General features: G+C 38.0%; 1 protein-coding gene across 25 annotated transcripts in view; it reads right to left on the bottom strand.

Annotated features, from left to right (window-relative positions):
* ATRNL1 (attractin like 1) overlaps positions 1-24,961 on the bottom strand; it is a 1,032,651-nt gene that overhangs the window by 341,335 nt on the left and 666,355 nt on the right. For 24 of the 25 annotated variants that reach the window (XM_039547653.1, XM_039547651.1, XM_039547655.1 and 21 more), the window contains one exon: positions 17,835-17,913. In XM_039547653.1, coding sequence (XP_039403587.1) covers positions 17,835-17,913 — 79 coding nt within the window. Of the gene's footprint in view, positions 1-14,989; positions 15,587-17,834; positions 17,914-24,961 lie in introns of those variants that run through there. The other variant, XM_039547668.1, reaches the window with a different exon arrangement.

Below are 24,961 nucleotides of genomic sequence, written 5' to 3'. Positions count from 1 at the left end.
CTTTGGCGACCACAGACCTAACCAGACAATCAATGAACTGTAGATTATCAAAACAACCCTCAAAAGAAAGACAGATGTGAAATTTGGGGATTATGTGCATTCTGTATGTGGTTGGTCTAGACATTAATATTATTAGCAGTGGAACTCCTTTCATGTAGCATATGGGAATGTGAGGGAGAAACATGTATTTATGCTCTCTGTTATAGTTCAGGAATGTTATTAATGCCTGATTTCAAAGTATGAGGTGAACACACAGAGTGACACTAGCACCAAGCATATTGCCAAATCAAGTCAGAGTTCTTACTCATGCTGATATATATGCTAAGACTTCTGGAGCCTAAATCAGAAACCAATCTGCAAATATTAGGTAAAGAAATTCTAGCAACTTTCAACACAGCCCATTCTCTCATTGTTATTAACTGCAAATATATTAATTTAGAAATTAAATATAGTTAATTGCACACTGAAATAATTCATTGATTCACAGAGTTTAAGGTGAGAAGGCACCACTAAATCATCTAGTCTAATCTTCCATATATCACAAGCCATTATATTTCCCCCTTTTAATCCGGTATTGAGCCCAATAACTTGAGCTTGACTAAAGCATAACATGTTTATGTAGATTACAAACATACAAATTCCAGATATTTGTATAAAGATACTTCAGTAATTTAAAAAAATGCCAGAGCAGCCTCGATTTACATTGACTTAGTAATGTGGAGTCCTGATTTGCACTACTTTGCACCTTTCATGTCATTTACATCTGTGCAAAATGATTATAAAATGCTACCATTATTATCTGGAAACATTTTACCCACTTTACAAAGATGTAAATGACCGAGGGTGCAAAGCAGTGGAGAATCAGGACTGAACAATATTAAGATAATGTGAAAGGAGAAAAAAATGAAAAAGGATTGGTTTTAACTCATTTAAAAGTGAGATGCATGAGCAATACTTTACACTTTTATAATACTTTTGTATCAATGTTATCAAAGCACTTAATAGAATAAATACATTGTGCTTCATACCATCTTTGTATAATTAGTAAAGAGTACTACACTCAGTTTGCAGAGGCAGAGAGTAGTTAAAGAGCTGATCCAACTTCCACTGAAGTCAATGGAAGTCTTTCACCTCAGCTGCTGGAACAGGGCCTCATCCTCCCTGATTGATCTAACCTCGTTATCTCTAGCTTGCTTCTTGCTTGCTTATATATACACCTGCCCCTGGAAATTTCCACTGCTTGCATCCGAAGAAGTGGGTATTCACCCACGAAAGCTCATGCTGCAAAACGTCTGTTAGTCTATAAGGTGCCACAGGATTCTTTGCTGCTTTCCTTTTAAAGCAGATAGGCCCCTAAATGATTCGCATAAGGCCACAGAGAAAAAGGATGAGCTGGGAATATAACAAATGTGTCCTGACAACTAGTCCTTATTTCAGGTAATAATAATGCTTATATGGTGCTTTTCATCAGCAAATCTCAAAGTGCTTTACTAAGGAGGTGAGGGAAACACGATGCACAGTGAAGTGACTTGACCAAAGTCACCCAGATCGTCAGTGCTAGAGCCAGGAAGAGAACCCAAATCTCCTGAGTCCCAGTCCATTGCTTTATCCATTAGGCCACACTGCTCTGAAGAGTACATCACTCTTCCCATCCTCACCCCCAGTGATATTTTCAGGTTGTAGCTGTTCTAACAAACGACTTTAACAGCAGCAGCTACTTACACACAATGAGGAGTCTAATTAATTGGGATTTTCTAAACAAATGCAAAAATACAGGAGAGTACAAGTTACAGTGTTTACGGTGGTTTCATATTTTTTAATCACATGTGTTTCAATTGATTGGTAAGTAGTCTAGAGTAATTTACTGAGGTTATAATATAGCTCTGTCATACTTCACTCAGTCCAATAAATTCTAACTGAAATACTAAGTCGTTTTTTATAAATGACTTGTGTATAAATTGAACAGCATGGATAAAAATAATGGTCTGTTCAAATATTCATGATATTCCCTATAGAATTTTTGCAACTACACAACTGTCCTAAAATAACATTAATTTTAATTAGGCTTTGAATTTCAAAGCATTCTTTCCACACATAGTCTGATTTTATGTGACATATGTCAATACTTGAACATGAAAGGAAATCCAAAGGTTATATGTTAATTATTAATTATCAGTGGAAAATAAAATGTAATGATCTTTGTTTATATTAGTTCACATTAACTCTCAGCTACCATACACAAACTGAACATATTAAAAAAGACTACAGCTCCAGGGAAGATAAACAATGTGTCATTACATACTTGAAAAAGAATAACTACTCTCAAATATGTAGTATTATATATCATTCCTTGGTTATGCTGCCATAGGTAAGGTTACTTGTGAATTCCCTAAGACCAGCCATAAAAGTCTGCTGTAGGCTAAATCATGGCATACCAGGTTTCTCCAAGGAACTAATGATTTTTAATTTGACATTAGAAAAAATTATGCTGGCCACTTTTATAATACCTTTCATAAAACTGTGCTTTGCCATAAAAAGGGGGGGAAATATTTTTTTAAAACAGTTTCTGCAACCCAAAACTGCATCCACAGCTACCTGTCAGCCAAGGTTCCATGTAGTGGCTGCTTCTTGTTCCAAAGATACCTCAAAGATAACCACATAAATGTCAGTTTTTGCCTTACATGTCTGCTCACTTTTCCCTCTACTCAGAGTATACCTCAAACCACTGCCATGTGGCAGTTAGGCTCAGAGGAATTATATTAAGGAAGCATGCCTTGATGTTCTAATACGAAAGGTAAACTCTCCTCTGACAACCAGTTGGCCAGGAATGATAGCTTACAGGGAGCTCAAGCAGGAAGAAGGAGAAGGACCATTACACTGAACATTACTGTCTCTCCTAAGCAGCAGTCACCAGGGACAGGGCTAGTAAAGATTACCCGCCTTTCACTGTTTTTATATCCATTCTTATACTGGACCTATCACAGCAGTATGTTAGCATCTGTGTGCACCATGAACAACAGCTCTGACCTCCACAATCAGAAACGCAGCTGAGGCAGTAGAATCAGAAGCCCACTCCTCATAATTGCCTCATTTGATATATAGCGGTGGGAAGGAAAGGTCATTTAATCAAATACAAGGTAATGTAAAAGGGTATTAAGTCATAAATTGGCCTTAGACCTGTCACTTTTGCAGGGGTCCACACTAAGCCCCACAGTCTCTGAGTAACTGCTAACTCTGGGGATGTGGGGAGAGGATGGGCTGAAGAAGAGAGAAATAGATCCAGAGTGAACTGTAATGATGCTATGAAACAGGCTAACTTTTCCTCTGTATTGTGAATCTTAGTGTAGAGCAAGTATGCACAGCTCCCTCAGTGGCACACACATTCCTCATACTTATGGTGATTACCGGTAGTTGAAAATACAGACCAAAGAAAGTTGATGTTTTGAAAAATATGAATATCTAGAAGTGTATGAGACAGCTAAGGCCCCAAATTATGCCTTGCAGATATAAATATTAAAAATCCTACAGGAGTTGTATGTATATGAATCCAAAGCCATAATTTGGCTTAAAATTATGCCCTGCACATACACAGGGTATATTTTGTGTGCATAATTTAGTAAGTAATTATACAATGAACACCTCATAATTGTACATTTAAAGCATAATTACAAGTTCCAGTGACCTCATTACACATTTACAAGAACAAAATGTATCAATTAATTTAATCATCAAATAATATTACTCTACAATAATTAAATAATTAAAATTATAATATTTCTGTTATCATGCTATAGTCAAGGAAACATAAGGAAAGAACATAAGGAAAGTCACAACAAAAATATTACAATAATGTTATGTTACTTGAGAGCTTTGAATTTTGAATAAACCTGTAATACTAAGTATCTTGAGATTCCACCTTACTAATATTTTACACCACACTGTTTTTAATATTTTTATATCCCTTAATTACCTATGTTCATGTTTGCATGGCTATGTTTTACAACTGTAACATTATTTAACACAGTTACCACAAAATAAACACACTCCGGATATTCTATTTTCTGATGTGACTATATCAGATACCGACTAATACTTTGAAAAGTTCCACGTGCACATTTGTGATAACACTGGAATTTACATAAATGAATAGAGTCTGCCAAAATGTGAAACATTTAGTAATATTATAGACACTTAAAATAACTTGCTGAACTTCTAAGCTAATTTACTTTTCTTTTGTCCACTGCAGTACAGCTTTTGTTTTGAAAGGTAAACATCTGCTTTGCACACATTAGGGAGCCATCCAAGTAGTAACAGAGCTATTGCTTCAGTAACATTTCCCTTCTAGGAAAGAAGGACTAGTTTGATGGTTATCAAAGCTCAACAGTTGAGAGGGGAGGGAAAATTAATTAATCCAAAAAGTACATACTATTCATTCTATGATATGCTATAAAAAGAAGTTAGGATGGAATATAAATGATCAGTTATAGTCACAAAGGTTTCTTCCTCCTTCCCAAATGCCCACTCTTATATTATTATAGGAATAAATCAAACCATACCAGTACCTCTGATACCACAACATTAATAATTCTTCAGTTTCTAAATCATGACAGGTTCAAACTGGTGTTCAAGGTGCATGAACACTGCTGATACACTATATCCACTGTCTCCTGTTCTGTAAAATGCTGAGCAGAAGGTATTAATTGTCCACACAACTTTTTCTTACTCTCACATAACTCAATTATTTCAACCCTTTTTATTCTAATTTCTAGCATACATTTGTTTCTGAGATCAAATAGTCTCCTTGCTAATATTTCAGGGTAGCAGTCCATCAATTACATTCACCATTGATGCATATGGCAAAAATATTATGGAAATAGGGGGTAATGGTGGTTTGGCCTGGGATCAGAGGTGACGCATGCACAGAAAGGCAGTTTTTAACCACAAACACAGTTTTGATTGACTCTGAAAACACCAGATAAAATGTCAGAATAAGGAATGTCCATAAGGAATTTCCATAAAGAAAAAAAACCAAACATTTCCTGCTTTGTCCTTTGCATGCAATGTAGCAAGCACTTAGTCCTTGAGGGACTAATTTATCAATTCTTACTCACATGAACAACCCTTACTCAGGGAAGTGGTCCAGGTGGCCCATTGTAGTCCACTGGGAAAATTCAAGTGGGTAAGAGCTGTCTGATCAGGTCTTTCTCTACCACAAACACACACTAACAGCATTTATATAACATAACACTACATGCTCCCCATTACTGGGTGTGATACTGCAGTCCTTTTCTCACCCCGGTGTTCCTTGCAGATTGCTGGCCAACTTTGGTTGGGTCTTTCATGGCTGGACCCTCCAATGAAGTCACAAAGTCCAAATGAACCCTTTCTGGCACTGGGCCCTTTCAATTTGTCTCTTTGTTCAGGCCTTCAAATAAACTCTGTCCCCTTCTTGGGGTTTATACCACTCTGGCTGGCAAGGGAACCTGGGTGCTCCCCCTATTCTGGGTTCCAACCAAGGGTCCCTAAAAATAGCAGGAATGCACTGCTCAATTTAGTTCATTGCTGCTTCTTCCCTTTGCCTCTTTCTACTTTGGCCCTCTTGAGCTTCACCTTTACCTCAGGGTTAAAGTTCTTAGTTCCTCTGTCTCCCTGACAACCCTGCTTAAGCAAATGCAGCCAGAAGCAAACTTTGGTTATCCCGCAAGCTCCTTTGGCTAGAGAAGAGCACCCTTCCTTGCCCCTCTGGTTCCAGCCAGGGACTGACATGCTAAACCACAGCAGCTCCTTTTATCTGAGCCTCCTGGGCTCTGATTGGACGCTTCCATTACTGGGCGAGGGTGCAATAAGACCTCGGAGCCTCCTGTAGGGAGCTGCAAAGGCCAGGTACACTCCATCACATATTTTATATATATTAAATAGGAGCATATCAGCCATTTTAAAAAATGCTGTCGGGGGTATAGAAGGAACTGATCCTACAGCTCTTGCTCACTTGAGTTTTATACGTTTTAAATATGCAGAGTTGCATAAACACACATACGCATTCATGGTTGTAAAATACACATTTGCCTGACAAAGTCACTTTTACCTTCTGTTATAGGATTATCTATATCCTAACGTAAACCTAAATAGAATAAAACAGAATCTTAACACTTCATTATTATTCATTATTAATAATGGTATGAAAAAGAAAATATATAAATACATAAAACACCAGTTACATATTATTAAAAACATCAGATTAATAATCTTCCTTAAATATACTGTAAAATAGCAATCTTTAAGAAACTAAATAGATATCTTGCCTTTGACATTAGGCCTATAACTATATATAAAAAGGCAAGTAGAGGGACTACTTTCAAATGTAGTTTTTATGATTACATCAAGATCTAAAAAAATCAGGAAGAATGACTATTCTTATGTGACATTTGCACAATTGTAATAATGTGTTAACATGTAAAATTAAGTCAGTGGGAGCCACACAAGCCCATCCAAGGGCAGAATCTGTCCCTATGGGAGAAAGAGTAAAAATTATTTCCTAAAAAATATAGGAAACTGGGATAAGAATTAATGATATTGTATTAATGAATTTCCCATGGTACTGTGCCAGTTTAAATTAGTGGTTATATTTACTGATACCTTTCAAAATTCATTATTCATTTGATATAAATTATTATAATTAGAAAATTCCCACTGTACCACATCAGTGTCATACTATTTTAGCATTTAGAAGACTGTAAGATAAGGTTAGCATGATTCAAATGGTCCACATACTTTCCCTTTGTATTCCTATTAGCAAAAATGAATACACTCTTTTCGCAATAAAGCTACGATACCTTGGTTCTTAGATGCCCCCACAAAATTATAATTTGAGTACTTCATAATTGCCTAAATTCTTGATTTTAATTACCTAAAACAATGGCAGAGAATTTCAGTCACTTTTTTCAAAGAAGGGGCCAAGATTTGTTCTATGATTCATCTTCCCTCCCATGGGACAACATCCCTCTGCCAACAGCAGCAACTGCTTACACAGAAAAGTAACATTAGGAAAACATTATTAGGAAAACATTGATATCTTTGCATTAAAGACCTTGGATGCTTGTAGAAGCAGCTAGAATCAATGAAGAGATTCCAGAATCACGTGGGAACTCTCTACAGACTATCAGCAAGTGCTCTGAATGTTTCAAGTGTTCCATAAATTAGACTGGGAACCCATGTTATGACAATTTATAATACAGTGGACAATCTTTAAATGAGACGGTTAAAAATGTACTTTCAGTTAAACAGTGCTTGCTGGAGGGTCATAAAGGAAGGAAGAGAAAGTGCTTGTATATTTCTTTTAGGCCCAGATTCTGAGCTGTGGCCAAGAAGTGCTCTGTTCTCCTTGGCGGAAGGGCAACATTGGCGGTAACTTTCCTTTGTGTTTCCCAGCGTTGAGCTGATCTAGACCATATGATCATCCCACTCAAGCTGAAGTATCATCCACTATAGTGGTCTTCGTATTATGAGACATCTTAAATAGGGGCATCCAACTTTCTCTGTACCATTCCTTATTTTGCATACCTTATTGTCTCCCTTATTTATCTCTTCTCTAAACTAAAATCCCAAATATTTTCAATCTCTCTTCACAGAGAAATCTTTCCAAATTTCTAATAATTTTTGTTGTCTGTCTCTAGATCCATTCTATTTCTACTATACCTATTTTGAAATAAGGTCACCAGAAATGACCACCATATTCGAAGTGAAGGTGACATCAATTTATATAAGTGTTGCTCTTTTGACCTGAGCAGTTAGCCAATATTTCTCTGGTGCAATCCTGTTGATTTACAAAGAACATATTTCCTGGAACATAGTAGGAACAAACAACAGCAGGCGGTTTCCTTGCTCAGAAATCCAAGTTGCCTTTGCACTCTGCCCAAAGTAAGTTCTCAGCTTCCTCCTAGGGCCATGCTCGCACAACTGGTCCTCTTGCTGTCTGCTGGCTTTTTCTGACACACACAGTTTGCTAAACTATCCCTGAGCCTCTGCGTTTTCAACTAGTCCCAGGAAACCCCTCACACCACACAGTTTAACTCTGTTTAGGCTTTGCCATGCATCCAGTTGTCTTTGGCAGCAGCTTGTATTGTCTCCAGCTATCTCTCTCCATAAAGGAACTTAAATTACTCCTTCTACTTACCACACCCATCAGGTTAACCTGTGATTGATAGCAATCATTAAGACCTTCCAGCACAACAATAAAATGATATTATTTTTACCCATTCTGTATAATTCCTTTGAATAAAGTAATCACCTCATTTTCTTTGAAAAACTGTAGCTTCACCTATCCTCAACCTACTTTTGTGAAACGCACTAATATCCCTACTGCACGAATCTCATAGCTAGAAAACTTTCATAAATGTCACCTACATGTAAAACTAAATATGCTGTCTGCACATACTCACTGATTTCCTGTTTCCTTTACATTCACTTGTGATGTGTTAAATTTTCAAAATTCAGACCAATATGTAAAATTTCAGCAAGAAGCACATTTTTTGGCTCAGATATGAATCCTTGAATTGTTTTTGCTCCAAATAGTGCAACCAGAACATCTAAAACCAAAATATTTACAATTGTATTTATTTTTCCCCAACAGATTTTTGTACTGATTTTTTAAAAAAGAAACAGAGTAGCGGAATATACTGCCAAAGTAAAATATTTGGCAGTGATACATGATACAATGGTGCATCTATACAAGTTTTAAGAAAGGAAAACTTCTCTAAGAGACAAAAAGTTAGAAAATTAGAATGGAAATTGTTCAGACAAGCATCTCAGAATTATAATAAAGGACTATATTGACTATACTCTGTGTGTGTGTGTACACACACTTATTAATCCGAAACATTTCCAAATATGATTGAATTCTGCTGTCATTCTGTTTCCATTGACAGTTATGGCACCCTTTGAGATGTATATATTAAATCCACTTTGTTAAGTCACTCAGTAAAATATGTCTTTCCAATAGGAGACGACAACTTTTATTGCTACTGTCATTAAAAGCCTTTTACTAATGAGGCTGTTTTATCTGGGAACATATATGATTTCAGAATTATCAATATAGGAGATAATGAAATGTTTATTTTTAGGAAGTCACATATTACATTCCAAAATATCACCCTGATTCTCAAAACCTTATGCATATTTAACGTTCTGCATTGCAAATCAGATCCTCAGCTCACAGTTTACATTCAACTTTACAGTTCACATTGTGGGTCAGATCCTCAGTTTACACTATCATAGCTCCACTGACTTCAACTGAGCTACAACAATTTGAGGATCTGGTCCCGTGAATGATCCACCCATTGACTTCAAGGGGACTACTCACAAGGTCTATAGTTAAGCTTGCATACATTTGCAGCATAAGGGGCTATATATTTTTTTGGAAAGCCACATAGAAAGATACAAAGAAAAAAAAACTGTGTGTTCTGGGGTCCATAACCTTAGAGCACAAAATGCCTCACGCTGCAAAATCTTATGCACATTAATAACTTTAATCACTTGAGCACTTCACTCATGTACATAAATGTTTGCAGGATTGGGTCTTTTACGTCTAGAAGTTGTGGATGCATGCACATACAAAGCTATTGTAAAAATGTTCCACAAATCCAGATTCCCAGATGTATTAACTCTCTGAACTTAAACATGTCAAATTCCATTAATTATATTAAATATACTGAAGACCATTAAGACTTTTTAATAAAAGGAACAGTTTAAAAAATGAAACTGTCTTTACTGTAAGATAGCTACTCACTGAAATTCACATATTTATATGCATTAGTACAATCTACATAAGCAAACTTTCTTATTCTCAATAGGGTTGCCATAAAAATGAGCTTGGAGCTATTACATGAATTGTTACTGTTATTAAGATGTAGTCTATTTCAGTTTCATTTGTGCATTTTTAAGAGCTTTTGACTACACAGGAGATTTGCTTGGAAAGCATAACATTAATAAAACAATCTTGATATGAAAATCAGGACTAGAAAGGGTTTTTTTTTTAAATTAACATAAGCTTATCTAATAAAACAAAGCAATAAGCTGTGTTGCACACACACATTATATTAAGAGAGAATTCTCTGTGATTTCAAGTTTTTTATGATTGTATATACTACCCTTTCATACAGAGAAATGGTGCACAACTGACTGTGTAATGAAATGCTGTTTATAAATTCTAAAATTTCAATAATGGAATTATATTAACTTTTATATTTAAGTAGGCACTTTATACATATAATCCCATGCCTTCTGTACGTTTTTACATAAATGTGCAATCATGCATTACTTGCTCATTTCTCAAGAGACTATAGTATATTATATATAAGTCATCTTTTTAGATATATAGGACCTTTCCAGTAAGTAAGGTATAACCATAATATGTAAAATACAGATTTTTATAAGAATATTCAATAGCATTTTTAATAAATTAACTGCAGAATTATATATGCATCTACTTGGGATATATATGCATCTATATCTCTATGGCAGAAACAAGAAACTCTTCAAAACTCAAGATGAGGCTGAATGAATGAATACATGTCTATCTCCTGATTGCCTTAGTGAAGGACTGGTGCTTTGCTAAGGTAACTCAACTAGAACTTTCATGGATTCTATTCTTGCCTGAGCAGGACTGTCACATCAGTCTAATGAGTGACCTCAATATTGTATTGTGAAGAAAAAGAAATTTCTTAATCTATTGCAAAGAGAAAATTCTTTGAATGAAAATGCTATCCAAGATATGGGGGAGGAGGGACTTTCATTCTTAAGTGGTTCATGGGGACAAAACCTTTGAGCCAATCTCTTCAGTATAATAACCTATGAGCGAATCTGTTTCATTCATTCTAAAGAGAGGATTGACTGAATAGTTTAGATGCAGAACATGCTGAGGCAACAAATGTTCTCTTCAGTGTTCCTATTTAGGGAATCTGAGTTATGCATCAATTTTTGTAGAAAGGAGGAAAACAGAAGGCCAAATTGAAATTTCATGGCAAGGGCTACTGGGTGAATTCTGAATATGAAGTGTGACAGAGAATAGCAAAACATTTCTGAATGGATGACAATTCTCTAGTGACCTCAACAAGTGAAATGTGAATGAGAAGGCTATTGGTTGTGAGGATATATACAATGGAGACCAGTGAGGCTTTTGGGGGAAAACAGCAGGAGACAAGACTGACCAAATCACTTATGATAGCATAAGAAGGTACAGGTGCTGAAATCTGTAAAGGATTAACAGGTCCTAGTTGGCCACATGGATGCTTGGAGCAGAGTATAAAAGGAAGGGGAAGCTGGGTCAAATGGGAACTGGAGGGGGGTTGCATTCTCTCCCCCCTTGCTAAAAGGGAAAAGCCTCTGGATAGTTATTGCCCAGTGTTTTCATTTGATTTGCTTTTTGTTTCTGCAATTGTTTGGCAAACAAACCCTGATGAAAAGGTCTTAAAAGAACTAAGGCTTGGAGCTTTATTTCCATTTCCTGGCTGGCAGAACCAACTATGAGCTTACAATTAGCCTCTGAAATAACAGTTCATCTGAACATCTGTTCAGCAGAAGGGTAAAGTATAACTGGTTCCAGGAGACCTAGATCTATGAGGGTCTGCCTCTAAGCCTCTGGAGATGGGCTTTTGGGTTTTTCTATTTTAAATAGGAAGGTTTACTGATTCTTGGAGGGGAAGGTCAGCATACCAGGCTGGAGTAACTAAATTTACCTCATACATACTCTTCTTTTGATTTTTCACAAAACCCTCTGAATTAATGGAAAAAGCTAAAAGGATAAGGCATATAATAAGTCACTGACAATTTTATGCTGAATGAGCCTATTCTAAGCCTTCTTTACTGCCCCAAACCTGCTGCAGAACTTGGGAATGCCTCTGACTCAGTTGAAAACAGACCCCTCTCACAGTCCATCTGGGACTCTGTGATTCACTGTACCCCAAAATAGCATCCTGTAACCTCCAGACTGACAACTTGTGTATGGCTATGATATTTTGTACAAAGAATGCCTTGTAAAGTATCATATGAAAGGTCATGATCTGCTGAAATGCATTGTTCTGTCAAAATATGTATATCATCATTATATATGGATGTAACAGGGTCAGCCCCTACCTCCTGCGAGCATCCCCTCTGGTTGGATATGTTTGCATTCTTTCAGCTTTGGTGACCCCTTTTAGTGGTTCTCAGGTGTTTTTTTCAGGAACTCAGCCTTCCAGGTGAGTCACATACATTGTCTGCATGTTAACCAGAACAGACCCCTTCCAGGGTATACTGTCTACCTTAGTACCCCTCTGGTGGTCTCTCTAGCGCTCCCTGGGCTTTGGTCTTTAAGTAGTCCAGCCCTGATATGGGGCCGTGTCTTCCTGCCCAGGCTCAGTCTCTACTCAGTCCCCATAGCCAGCCAGGACCTCCTTCATTGCTCCCCTGGTTCCTGCTAGCAAACTGTCTCAGGCTCAGTCCTAGTAGCCAGCCAGGAGCCTCTCACTTCCCCAGTCCCTGCCAGCAGACTGTCTTTGGTTCTGTTTCTCTTCCATCCAGGGACAAAGTCCTTTTTTCTCTAGCTCCAAGCAGCAACTAACTACTGCTCTGTTCTACGGCTCCTTTTATATGGCCCTCTTGGTCCATGATTGGCCATTCCAGCTGCCCCTCTGATTGGTGGCTTTCTCGCAACCATTCTAGGCTACTTGGAGGACCTCACCACTGCTCCTTTCCTGGAATGGCTGTGATAGAACCCTGAGGCCTCCAGCAGGGGGCCTTTGGGCCTAGTCCACCCCATCACAATGGAATTATGAGACTTTGCTATAGGGTTGTTATTGAAACATGTTGTGAGGCTGGGAGGCACCCACAGCTAGCCCACAGTAGCAACAAAGGAAGGGACCCACACCCGGTTGAGCTTTAAACAACCATCACCAACCACTGACCAGCAGGGGAATTGTATATAAGAGATTTACAATTAAATAAGAAACAGTTGTGCAAGCACCACATAATGGAGATTGCTCAATTCTCTTATTCAGCAAGGCCCACCAGGATATGTCTGGACCAGGATATGTCTGGACCAGCATTTTTCCAGGGACATGAATTGAGAGTATAAAATAAGGAACAGTGGCATCATAAGACCACCTTTCTCCTCCCCCACCTACTCTGAAGGCAACAAAAATCCTGGAAAGACAAAGACTTTGAACTGGGGAGATTGGCCCCAGGCTGAGAAGGGAATTCAGCCCGTCTATTAAGAACTGCAACCTGCCTGCAACATCCAGTGGAGTGAGAAAAACTGTTTGTTTCAGATCTTACTGAGCCTGATAAAGTTTAGGATTTAGAATGTGTATTTACTTTTTATTTCTTTGACCTTTATGCCTACCAATTATAATCACTTACATTCTATCTTTCTGTAATTAATAAACTTATTTTAATGTTTTATCTTTACCAGTGAGTTTGTCTAAAATGCTTGGGGAATCTGCTCAAATCACAAAGACTGGTGCATGTGCACTATCCTTTGATGAAGTGGCAAACTAATTAAAGAGCTTGCATTGCTCAAGAGGGTCTTGAGCAGTGTAAGACCAAATATATCCAGGGTGCAAGGCTGGGGGGATTTGCTGGTCTTTTCCTGTATATGATTTATGAGTGGCTTAGAGAGAATTCATGCAACTTAGTTGGGTGTGTCTCTGCATCCTGTTGACTGAGTGATCACAGCACCTGGAGAGGTTTGCTGCTTGTCACTAAGAAAACATCGTGAGAGACAGCCCAGGGTGAAAAGTTAAGGGGGTTCAGCAGTCCCATAGTTCAAGACTGTACCCCAGGAATCTGTCAGAAACTCCTAGGTAAATTTTCCTGTGTGTTTGTAAATTTTACTCTGATCAGTGAAGGAAGATTTCTGTTTTAACACCCACAAACTTGATCCTTGTTCCTCCAGGGTGGTTTCAATACACCACAACCAGAACACTGTCCAACAGAATAACGCTGTAAGGTTCTTAATTGTGTGAGAAAGTCTGTTAATATACCATGTCATTCTTTCTCAGGATCAAGTTCCATGAGCTGAGCTTTTCACTGTTCTACACAGCCTTTCATATAGCCATGCATAGGTAATGTTGCTGATCTATTGTATTTAGCTAAGGTGATGGCTGTTAAATATTTGTTCATGTTCTCTTGCTCAACGCTCCATTGATCTTTTGGGAACCATGAAATAAAGGAAAGAGACTTTACTTTTTCTTGCAATGCACTTGGTGAATAGGTTTGATGGTGAGAGATGGAATATGCTATTGCTTGCCTTTTCAGAGGGCAGAAGAGAAGAAGAGAGGGAGCTCAACAAGAAGTCAAAGTATAATGGAAGAATCAAATAGAATTTATACAGATGTTCAAAAAGCCTTTGCCAAAGTACATCACAAGAGACAGGAACCTAGGCAGATGAGAGATGAAAGTACAGTGTTGTCATGGATTAAGAAACTGACCAATAGACAAAAAAAAACATAGGAATAAACACTCAGTTTGCAACATCACAAAATTTTAATATATTTATTAATATAAAGACAGGAGATGAGAAGTACAGTGGTGTCATGGATTAAGAAACTGACCAATAGACCAAAAAACCCATAGGAATAAATGGTCTTTCAACATCGCAAAATTTTAATATATTTATTAATAAACTGGAAAAGTGATCATTCGCAATGAATGGCAAAGGATGAGAGGATAAGGTGTAGGTATCTGTCCATTTTATGCAGAATGATTCCATTCTAAAAGTAATTCATTTACCATCTGTATTAATAATCTCTATTAATGGTCTGGAACAGGGAGCTGGAAAAATTTGCAGATGACTAACCCTTGTAAGTTTGTGTTCAGACTGAGAAATTTTAGAGAACCTTTACAAAGCGAGATGAATGGGCAACATAACAGGAAATAAGATTAAATATTGAAAAACGCTTTGTAATGCACAGTGGAAGGAATCATTTTGAATTTCTCATACAAGTTGCTAGGTTCTACATTTAATGTAATCCCTTGGGTAAAAGACCTTTGTACATCTGTGAACACCTCTGCTCAACAAGCGGTGGTGGTTTAAAAAAGTAACTACAATGTGAGGATGTACAAAGAATAGGAAAGTAAATATCCAGATTTTGGGAAAAATGGAAAAGACCTGTTAAGATTCCTACTATGTAATGCAAAATCCAAATGTAGCATAAAGTGACTGGATTGAGCCATAGGCTTAACTCAAATTGGTATCAGTGAAGACCCAATTTAGCCATGTGTTCAGGTCAGGCTACAAAGCAGGTCACAGTTTTGCATTTTTGCTTATAATGAATTCTCCTGCCTTTCAGGAGTCCATAAAACCTTTAAGGAATAATTTACTCAAGTCAATAGCCTGCTGAAATTCACTAAGAAGAAGTTACCAAGAAATAAACCTTGCCCCAATATGATGATCAGGCTCCATTTACTCTGGGGAAGAAAGATTGGCACAATACAGAATGACTTCATGATGATAGAACATTATATTTTCATTTTTTTCTTGCACTCCATCTCACGTTTCCACTCTTGAATTCCCCGGTGATAACCAGAATCACATACAGTTTCTGCACTTGACCTAAGACAGATCATATACTGGAGAAGGAGTCAAAGGCAACAAACATTTCTGTTCTGCAAACTAAACGATTGAGGCAGAAAAGCTCAATGATCCAAATAGGTATATTTTAGTACCAGGTATATTTACTTGTAACACTTGTATCCCATAACCCTAAAAGATATGCTGGGTAGTAAAACTGCTGCTACTTAACCAGAAATAAAGGGAAACATTAAATAATACAGTCTTATCCAAGTGTTGCACTCAAGATAAAGAGATGGGGTAAAATGGAAATAAAGGCTATTTTCTTAAACATTTACAATTATATAATGATAATACTCTAACGGCTATCTTCTTGCTCATTATAAATATACAGAAACAGCTGTTCACGTTATAACATAGCAAACTATGAAATATTTAGGACTGAGTGACATCTAATTTTCTTTAGTTAAACTGAAGTAAAATCAAGGAATAGTATTGCAGACTGGGTCTCAAAAAGATTCAGCCCAGCTCACGTTTAAAAAATATTTCCAGTTTTGCTCTGTAAATGAAACTGATTTATGGCAGAGCTCCTTTGGCTTGTGCTTATATGTCAGTAGTTATGAGTTCATGCACATTCCTATAGCTACCAAACTCTTCTTATGCCATCAAAGAAAGAACACTTCTAAGAATTCCATCATCTTTTCCCATGATGACAAATATGTCAAAGTGATTTACAGAGAACACTCGGGGTCATTCTAATAGTATTTTTTCAAACATCTAGGAGAATAACCACAGAAAGTACACAAAGACCACTAAATCTATAAAGTCAGGAATTTCTCACTTATCTTTAAATATCTTATTAAAATAAACTGATTAAAGTTAGAAATAGAATCAAGCAATTGCTGCATTCCTTCACAATACACTGTTGCACAGAATTACTCAGAAAGAATTAAGCATTGAGATAGGATCAAATAGAATACTAAGAAGTTAAATAGAAGACCATGGTCTAAAGTAACTTGTTTTGTATTTTTCAAGTAATGTTATATACACACACACACATACAACACATGCTCTTTGAGATAAGTCTACTGGATATTGTTCCTTCGAATAAGACAATACCTATCGTAAAATGACTATAGTAGCATAGGAGTTTCTTTGTTGCATCAGTTCAAAGCTATAATTGGGTATTAGTATGCTACAATTTCACTGCAAGAATTTAGTAAGAACTAGTTACCTGATACTTCTAAAGCACGCATGAATTCAGTGTAGATATACAGTGAAAAAATAATTTTGATTCACAGCATAGTCATACTTAATAGACTGTCAGGACACTATAATATAAATCAATTCCACAGAGAAAAAAACTATTTTTTAATTTAAATTTAAACTCCAGTCAAATAAGTGATATTTGCTAACATTACAAATGTTTCACCAACTGTTTCCAGGGCAAGGATCAGTGCCTTAAACCCTTTTCAGCTTTTGGAGTCATACTGCATACGTATTTATGCAAACTAGAGTTGTACCTCATCAACAATGGCTTTTTCAACAAAATAAGACGGGATATTACAAGCTATTTTTTCCAAGAGCTATACCAATTCACACCAACAGAGAATATGGCAACTTTGTATACAAAACTTTATGAGTGAAATCATGGCCCCCACTGAAATCAATGGTAAAACTTCTATTGACTTGAATGGGTCCAGAATTTCCCTCAATAATTTTAAAATCAATAAAATGAACTCAAGCACTAAGGACACTGTGAGTTCTTCTGGGCAGGACTGTTCCTTTTGAAGTGTTTGAACGAGTGCCTAGCACAATGAAGTCTTAATACTAATTACATTCAAATAAGACAAATAAGTATGAGAATAAAGAATGGCATCAAGGAAAGGTACATTAAGGTACTGTGTCATCAGGCATTGTATTACTTGCAATTTATCAACTTTTCTGCTACACTGTCTCATTTTGACAGCAGTAGAGAGCATATTCCACAGCAAAATAATAATCTTACACTAGGGAAAGAAAGCAGATTCACTTGTTCTGCCTTAACAAAAAAAACCTGGCAAGTAAAGATGATGTATTTGAAGGGAGTTACTTTAATTTCACCTGCAGCTCTGAATTCACTCTGAAAGATAAAACCATCATAAAAGCAGCAAAGAATCCTGTGGCAGCTCCAAAAGTCTGTTAGTCTATAAGGTGCCACAGGATTCTTTGCTGCTTTTACAGATCCAGACTAACACGGCTACCCCTACGATACTTAAAACCATCATAGTAATCCTAATGTTATTGATACCTCTCTCCGTCGAGAAGCCCAACAGGTTTGTTTGATCTTCCAAACGACAGCAGCCACCAGCAGTAAGGACAAAAAACAACTGCAATTACAAAAAAAAGAAGAAAAGAATTAAGATCAAATTACCTTATATAACTGCTCTGGAAAATAATTATGTACATTGTGAGGGAAACAAGGCTGACAGTAATACATTAAAGCAGGAGTAGTAAACAAAAAAATGAAGGAGAATTGAACTCGGTCATGATGATTGATAGCTGTCAATCACCTAGCTTTCAAGTCAGAAGGGGATGTACATCCTGAAGGCTGTGCTTATCTCCACCAAACACTGTTCCTCTCTCCACTACAGCAACAGGATTAAAAAAAGAACTAGATAAATACATGGAGGATAGGTCCATCCATTGGCCAGGATGGACGGGGATTGTGTCCCTAGCCTCTGTTTGCCAGAAGCTAGGAATGGGCGACAGGGGATGGATCACTTGATGATTACCTGTTCTGTTCATTCCCTGTGGGGCACCTGGCATTGGACACTGTCAGAAGACAGGATACTGGGCTGGATGGACATTTGGTCTGATCCAGTATGGCTGTTTTTATGTTCTTAAGATGATTTTATTAGTCGTGCAGGATCAAGATCAGAAATTGCCTGATCCAAAGAAATTGCCACAAAAAGCATCAGCACTAGTACTTTGGAAATTACATGAATGAACATTTTAATTAACATTTTTGTGTGACCTTTTCTTGGTCAAAAACAATGAATTTCAATGTTTGGTTTTCTTTCTTTTATATATAAGTAAATCAGGGTTTTTCATAATAAACTACAAGGAGAGATTTCTCAAATCTGCTGTGCTAATGAGGAAGAGAAAGACATACTGTAGAATTCTTTTTCATTATCCATATGTTTCCCCAGGAAACAGCCCCTAAAGAAATACAGTTTTGTTTCTAAGGTCTATAATGAATGTGTGCTGTTATAAACAAACTGCATTCTGTAACTTAATGAGTATTCATGTTTAATTATAATAAATAAAAACAGATTTATTCCTGTTAATACACATACAAACACAAGTACAAATAACTTAGAATGACATGTTTTCATTAAAAGAAGTATACATTTGAGGAATTGGTATTATAAATGAAAGGAAGGTGAAATTAAATAAAATTTCTAAGCAGAAATTCAAATGTCCAACTTTTATTCTCTTCTTTTTTAAGTGCAAAGAGAAATTTAAAAAATGTTAAAATGCATGTGGTATGCTCAGGCATATATGACTACACAGATTCCAGGATTTTATCTAAAACTTTAGTTTGCATTATTGTTGAGGATATATTTCCATGTTGGAGAAATACAAACCAAACATTTCAAACTGGTCAAACATAACTGACACCATTAAAATTAAAAGATGTCTCTGATTCTATGCTAAACATTCTTCAGATTTACTAATTTTACTAATGATTTCTTTAAAGTATATCTCATTTTATTCCAAAACCAAGAAAAATAAACAACTTTGCTTAAAAAAAAAAAAGATTGCAAAGGGAAAAATATATTTACCTACCACATTGTTTACAAAACACAAGCACTTAACAAGCAATTAAATGAACAATTAAGACCTCAAAAATCTTACCCTGTCCACATAACAAACAAATACAATGGGTAAAATTCTCAACATTGTCCAAGGGCCAGACTTTTAAAAGAATATGTGCACCTAAAAATGTATTGGGATTTCAGAATATATGCCTAACTCCCATTGGTTTCAATAGGAGTTAGACATCTAAGCACTTCTGAAAATCCCAACAGGTGCTTATCTGCATCCTTTGGTGCCTAATTAACTTTAAATATATGGACGTAATTGAGTTTGTTGGCTAAGACCCATAGTAGTCCAAGTTCCACTGACTTTCAAAATCAATGGACTTTGCCTGCAAGTTGGTCATGGTGACTCACTCAACTCTCACGAGTGGCTCCTAGTAGCTGCGTGTGCATCTCACTCCAGGACCTTGCCTTGGCTGGTATGCTAAACCTTATGAAGGTAGTTAGTGGCTGCTAATGAAAACCTGTCTGGCCCTCCAAGTACATGCAATCTGCTATGGTGAAGCCAGCAAAACAACTTCCGAAGTATAACACTGGTAGAAACGATACTGGAGCAAGCTAGTGGATAGCTCACAGGGGCGGCTCCAGGCCCCAGCACGCCAAGCGTGTGCTTGGGGCGGCAAGCCGGGGGGGCGCTCTGCCGGTCGCTGCAAGGGCGGCAGGCAGGCTGCCATCGGCGGCTTGCCTGCGGAGGGTCTGCTGGTCCCGCGGCTTCGGTGGACCTCTCGCAGGCGCGCATGCGGCTTACCTGCGGAGGTCCGCTGAAGCCGCGGGACCAGCGGACCCTCCGCAGGCAAACTGCCAGAGGCAGCCTGCCTGCCGTGCTTGGGGCAGCAAAATCCCTAGAGCCGCCCCTGATAGCTCAGAGCAGTGTTGTAGATGGAGTACAATACACTGGTCAACCACAAAGCCAAGGAGTTGTGGTTGAACTCTTGGCTAGTACTGGACCATAGAAACTGAATGAAGACTGGAAAGAGAAACAAAAGAATGCAGGTGCCCAGACAAACAAGAACCACATTCACCGACTGGAAACCGAGGCAGGAGTGAAAAGTATGCAGTTGGAACAAACACAACAATACACAAATTGGAATATGAAATGAAAGAACATTATACCAGGCTGCAGCACTTGTGGTAATGATATAGAGTTCAAAAAATGAGTGGGGAAATTATTCATTTAGCCAAAAAGAGATGGGAAGGCAAAGGAGAATTCTATCAGGATGAACACGGGATACTGACACCAGGAAGAAAAGATGGTGGACACCAGGATGGAGTTGCATTGTTGCTAAAGCCAGGCAAGTATGGCATTTAACCTGATATTGCCTCATATGCTGAGGGTGAGATTTAGAATCAAATCTGATGCAGTCACAATAGTACATGTGCCAACCTTAGCAGTGCCAGAGGAAAAAATTGACATATTTTATCATGATCTACAGAAAGCAATACACAAAGTTTCAAGACAAGATGAACTGGTGATGGAATATTTTAATGTGGAAGTAGTATCGGACTGGAATTCCTGAGCTGGAGCAACAGGCAGATTTGGACTTGATGAAGAAAATAAAAGATGAGAAAGGCAGCTACATTTCTGCCTAACTTACAACCTTGTGATAAAAAACATGCTATTTCAACAAAGAAAGCTGCAGAGGCAGTGGACTTATACATCATCTGATGGGCAAACAAAGGAAATGATAGACTTCCTAACTGTGAATCTCAAATCAAAATCAGGTGTATTGACATTCAGATTATTTGTGGCTGATATCAATAGATCGTAAGTGAGTGTTAGCATCAATGAGGTTGAGGCCAAGGGCAACTGAAAAAGTGCCAAGAAATGAGATCTATAGTGTGGGTAAATTGAAAGAGCCAAACTTCAGGAAAGAAAACAAAGAAGCCTAGTGGAGAAACATCACAACTCTGGTGAGAGAATAAATGAATGTTGAAGAGACATGAAACAGTTTAAAAAATTAGATTATAGGAGTGGCTGAACAAATTTTGGGGTATGAGGTCAACACAAAGAAACCAAGATGGACAACAGATTAAGTGCTGCAGTTGAGTGACAAGTGTAGGAAGCTGCAAGTCTATTAGCTGAGTACAATGGGTTGACCAGAGAGAGAAAACAAAGAAAGACACAGATAACTGGATAAATAAACAATGTAAAGAAGCAGAAGAATACAGAAAGAGAATTGCAACACAAGGGTTTTATCACAAGATAAGAGAATTGTGAGGGACATATGTATTGAAGATGTCAGTGGTGACAGACGAACGAGGACAAACAAGCAAAGAACGAATATTTTGAAGTCCTGTACACCATGCAGTACATATTAGATGAAAACATCCTGAAGAAGCTTCCCAATACAAAAATTGGAGAGCACAATCTGGAATTCTTAGTAGTAGTAGTAAGATCTCAATAAAGTTTTAAAAAGAAAAAGGTGCCAGGACATGACAAAACAGATGCAAAGCTGTTGCAAACAGGCGAGGGTCACATGGTAAAGGTTACGCACAAACTATTCAACAAGATTTACAAGTAAAGAGCAAGTGAGGGGTGAATGGGGGAAAGCATTAATAGTACTGATCTTTAAAAAAAAAAAGGAGATAAGAGTAAGTGCAAGTATTACAGAGGAATTAGCTTATTGAGTGTGCCAGGAAAAGTATTCATCAAGTTATTGCAGAAGAGAATGAAGCACATTGGAAACAGTGCTTGCAGAGAAACAGACCAGATTTAGGCCAGGATGAAGTACAACTGATCAGCTATTTGTGATGACAGCGATGAGAAAAGTGTATGTTTTACAATTAGCGATCTTTACAATAAAGTATTTTGGTTGTGGAATTGGGAAAGTACAGGGGCTGGGAGAGAGGGGAGTCTGATGATGAAGTGGGATGAGTAAGTCTCAGCTGATAACAGTGTGGTGGGTGGGGCAAGGAAAGAAAGTCCTGGCAAAAGTTAGGAGAGTCTAAGGAATCCCAATGGTGTTTGTTACTTTATGATGGAGAGATTCTGCTGCCACCACAGCCATGGAAACACATCAGCTCTGAAGCCCATATACCACAACCACTCAGATGATTAAAGGATCTCCTTTTAATCTTGCTAGTTGTGAATCAGGGTCCATGCACTTGCTGCTTGTAACCCTACATTCAATTCATGTCTTCCTCCGTAACCAGCCTGCTAACGCCTGCTCTTCAGCAGCTGAGAGTTTATTACTGCCCTTTCCTTAGATCATTCCTCATTCATATCAACCTAGATTTATTTGCCACTCCCTTGTTTCAGATTTGTCTTGCCCACACCACATCAGCTGATCATTATCTCCCCCTCATCCATACTTGTTGCTCTAGAGTATCTCTAACTGGACCCTTAGAGATGGGCGACTGAGAGGAAGAATTAATTTACCTGCAGCTGCGATGCTGCTTCACAGCTCCCAGTTCTGTTCTGCTAGTATCATAGCAGCAGCAGAAAAATCCTCAGAGCTTCCACTTAACCAAAAAATGCAAATAGGGTCTGAATATGGGGCATACAATCCAAAATAAACTATGACATTTAAAAATGCAAGTGCAATCAAAATTCCTTTAAAAGTTAATTTGTATTTATTAATTTGTCTCAAGTGAAATCACACAAGTTAAGCAACATCCTTCAAGTTCATTTAAAACTAATTATATGGAGAATTCTTCTTATCCAGATGTAAAGTACTATAAAGCTATTTTTGGGAGCAATCCTGAAAGCCATTATATTCACATCAGTATTCCTTATGTGAGTAGTCCTATTAAAGTCATATAAGTTGCTCCTCAAAACTTCTTACATGCCCACCACTACTGAATTCAAAAAAGCCAAAAAACAACCCAACAAATGACCTCTTCTCCTCCCCACTACCCGACTTTCTCCTCTTTTCTATTCCCCAGCCTTCTCTGTGGCTCTACTAATATTTGTAAGTTCTGTGGGACAGGGACTATGTTCCGCGCTTTTCAATATTTTTTTTTCCAAAACTGCCTACAGGATTTTCAAAAGTGACTTCAGCACTTAGGCCCATATCCTCAAAGATTTTTAGGTGCCTAATTCCAATTGAAATCAATGGCAGTTAAATGCCTAATACTTTTGAGGATGTGGGTCTTAGAAGCCTAAATCTCATTGAAAATAATTGGAAATTAGGCCAGGTTTTAGAAGTATTTAGGAGCCAAAAGGTGCAGATAGGCACAAAGTAGGATTTTCAAAAGTGCTGAGGTGCCTAACTCCCATAGGAGTTGATACATAGGACACTAGGCACCTATCTGCCTTTTTAGGCACCTAAAAACCATTACAAATTAGCCCTAAAGTGACTAACGTTTAAAAATGGGACTTATTTTTTAAACTTTTATACTTTATCTTTGTGTCTTATACAACTGTGATGGGGTATATAAATCCCACATTGGAGAACAAGAGGTTAATGAGCTGCTCTGGGCTAAGCCAGTGCCCCCCCTCACCACCCCCCACCCCCCTGCAAGAGATGCACAGGCTGGAGAAGAGTTAAAAGGGAGCCAAACAGCTCACTTGTGGGCAGGCCAGGGAAGAGAAAGGACCTTTACCTTGCAGCTCCTAAGAAAGGACTGAGTGAAGGTGGGATCTCTCCTGCCCACAACTGCATGAAGGTCCCTACCTGAGGAAAGGGAGGACCGGCTTCTGATAGACCCTGAGAGGGAAGCATTTCCCCCTTGCACTTACTCACCCAATTTATTTGTGTTGAATCCCTGTGTTTGGTTTATGGACTACCCCTGCAGAGAAGAGACTCTGAACTAACATGGCTGAAGGGCCAAAGTACCAAAGGAAGCTGCCACTCCAAGAGGGGGAGAGTTACCACACCATGCCCAGTCACAAAGAGGTACCATGTGATGAGAAGACCTACTTCAAATTTCCCTGTACAGACTGCAAACTTTGGACAATAGAGGGATGGTAGGAAGTGGCCCAGATAGGGCAGCCTTAAGACATTCCTGGACGGCAGATCCTTTTGCCATCCTCACAGAGCCCTTGGCTGGAATCCAATGGAGTGGGAGGTCCTGGGTTCCCCTCCCAAAACCCCCTCTGCAAGTCAAAGGGCCTAAGCCTGACCACTAGGCAATGCTCCCCATCACATTGTTGGAACAAATAACAAATAGTAATAACAATGAAAACAGCAATTAATATAGAAATGAAGATTACTTATCTATAACCAAAGTTCTTCAATACGAGCCTCTGCATATTCTCACAATTGTGGAATCAAGACACCCGAAGTGAGCTTCTGCAACTTTCTGGACAGCCGTGTCCATTGGGGCCATTCCCTAATAATTTATTTCCCTATTCTGGATGGTTCTGAAGGTATAAAAGGGGGAGTGGCCCCAACTGCCATTTAGTTCTTTCCATTAATTTGGGAATTCCTAACCTAAGCCTCTGCATAAGTGGAGAAGATTGCCAGAGAACATGAATATGCAGAGACTCATCTTGAAGAACTTTGGTTACAGGTAGTAACCTTCATTTCTTCTTTAAGGAGTCTTGGCATATACCCATTTCTGGGAATTTAGTGAGCAGTATAGCCCCCAGGAAGATGGGTTGAGGAGTTCG

Source organism: Mauremys reevesii, linkage group 7 (assembly GCF_016161935.1).
Source record: "Mauremys reevesii isolate NIE-2019 linkage group 7, ASM1616193v1, whole genome shotgun sequence".
Classification (NCBI taxonomy): domain Eukaryota; kingdom Metazoa; phylum Chordata; order Testudines; family Geoemydidae; genus Mauremys; species Mauremys reevesii.
Note: the sequence above shows the minus strand (reverse complement) of the source record. Positions and strands in the feature narration are given on the sequence as shown.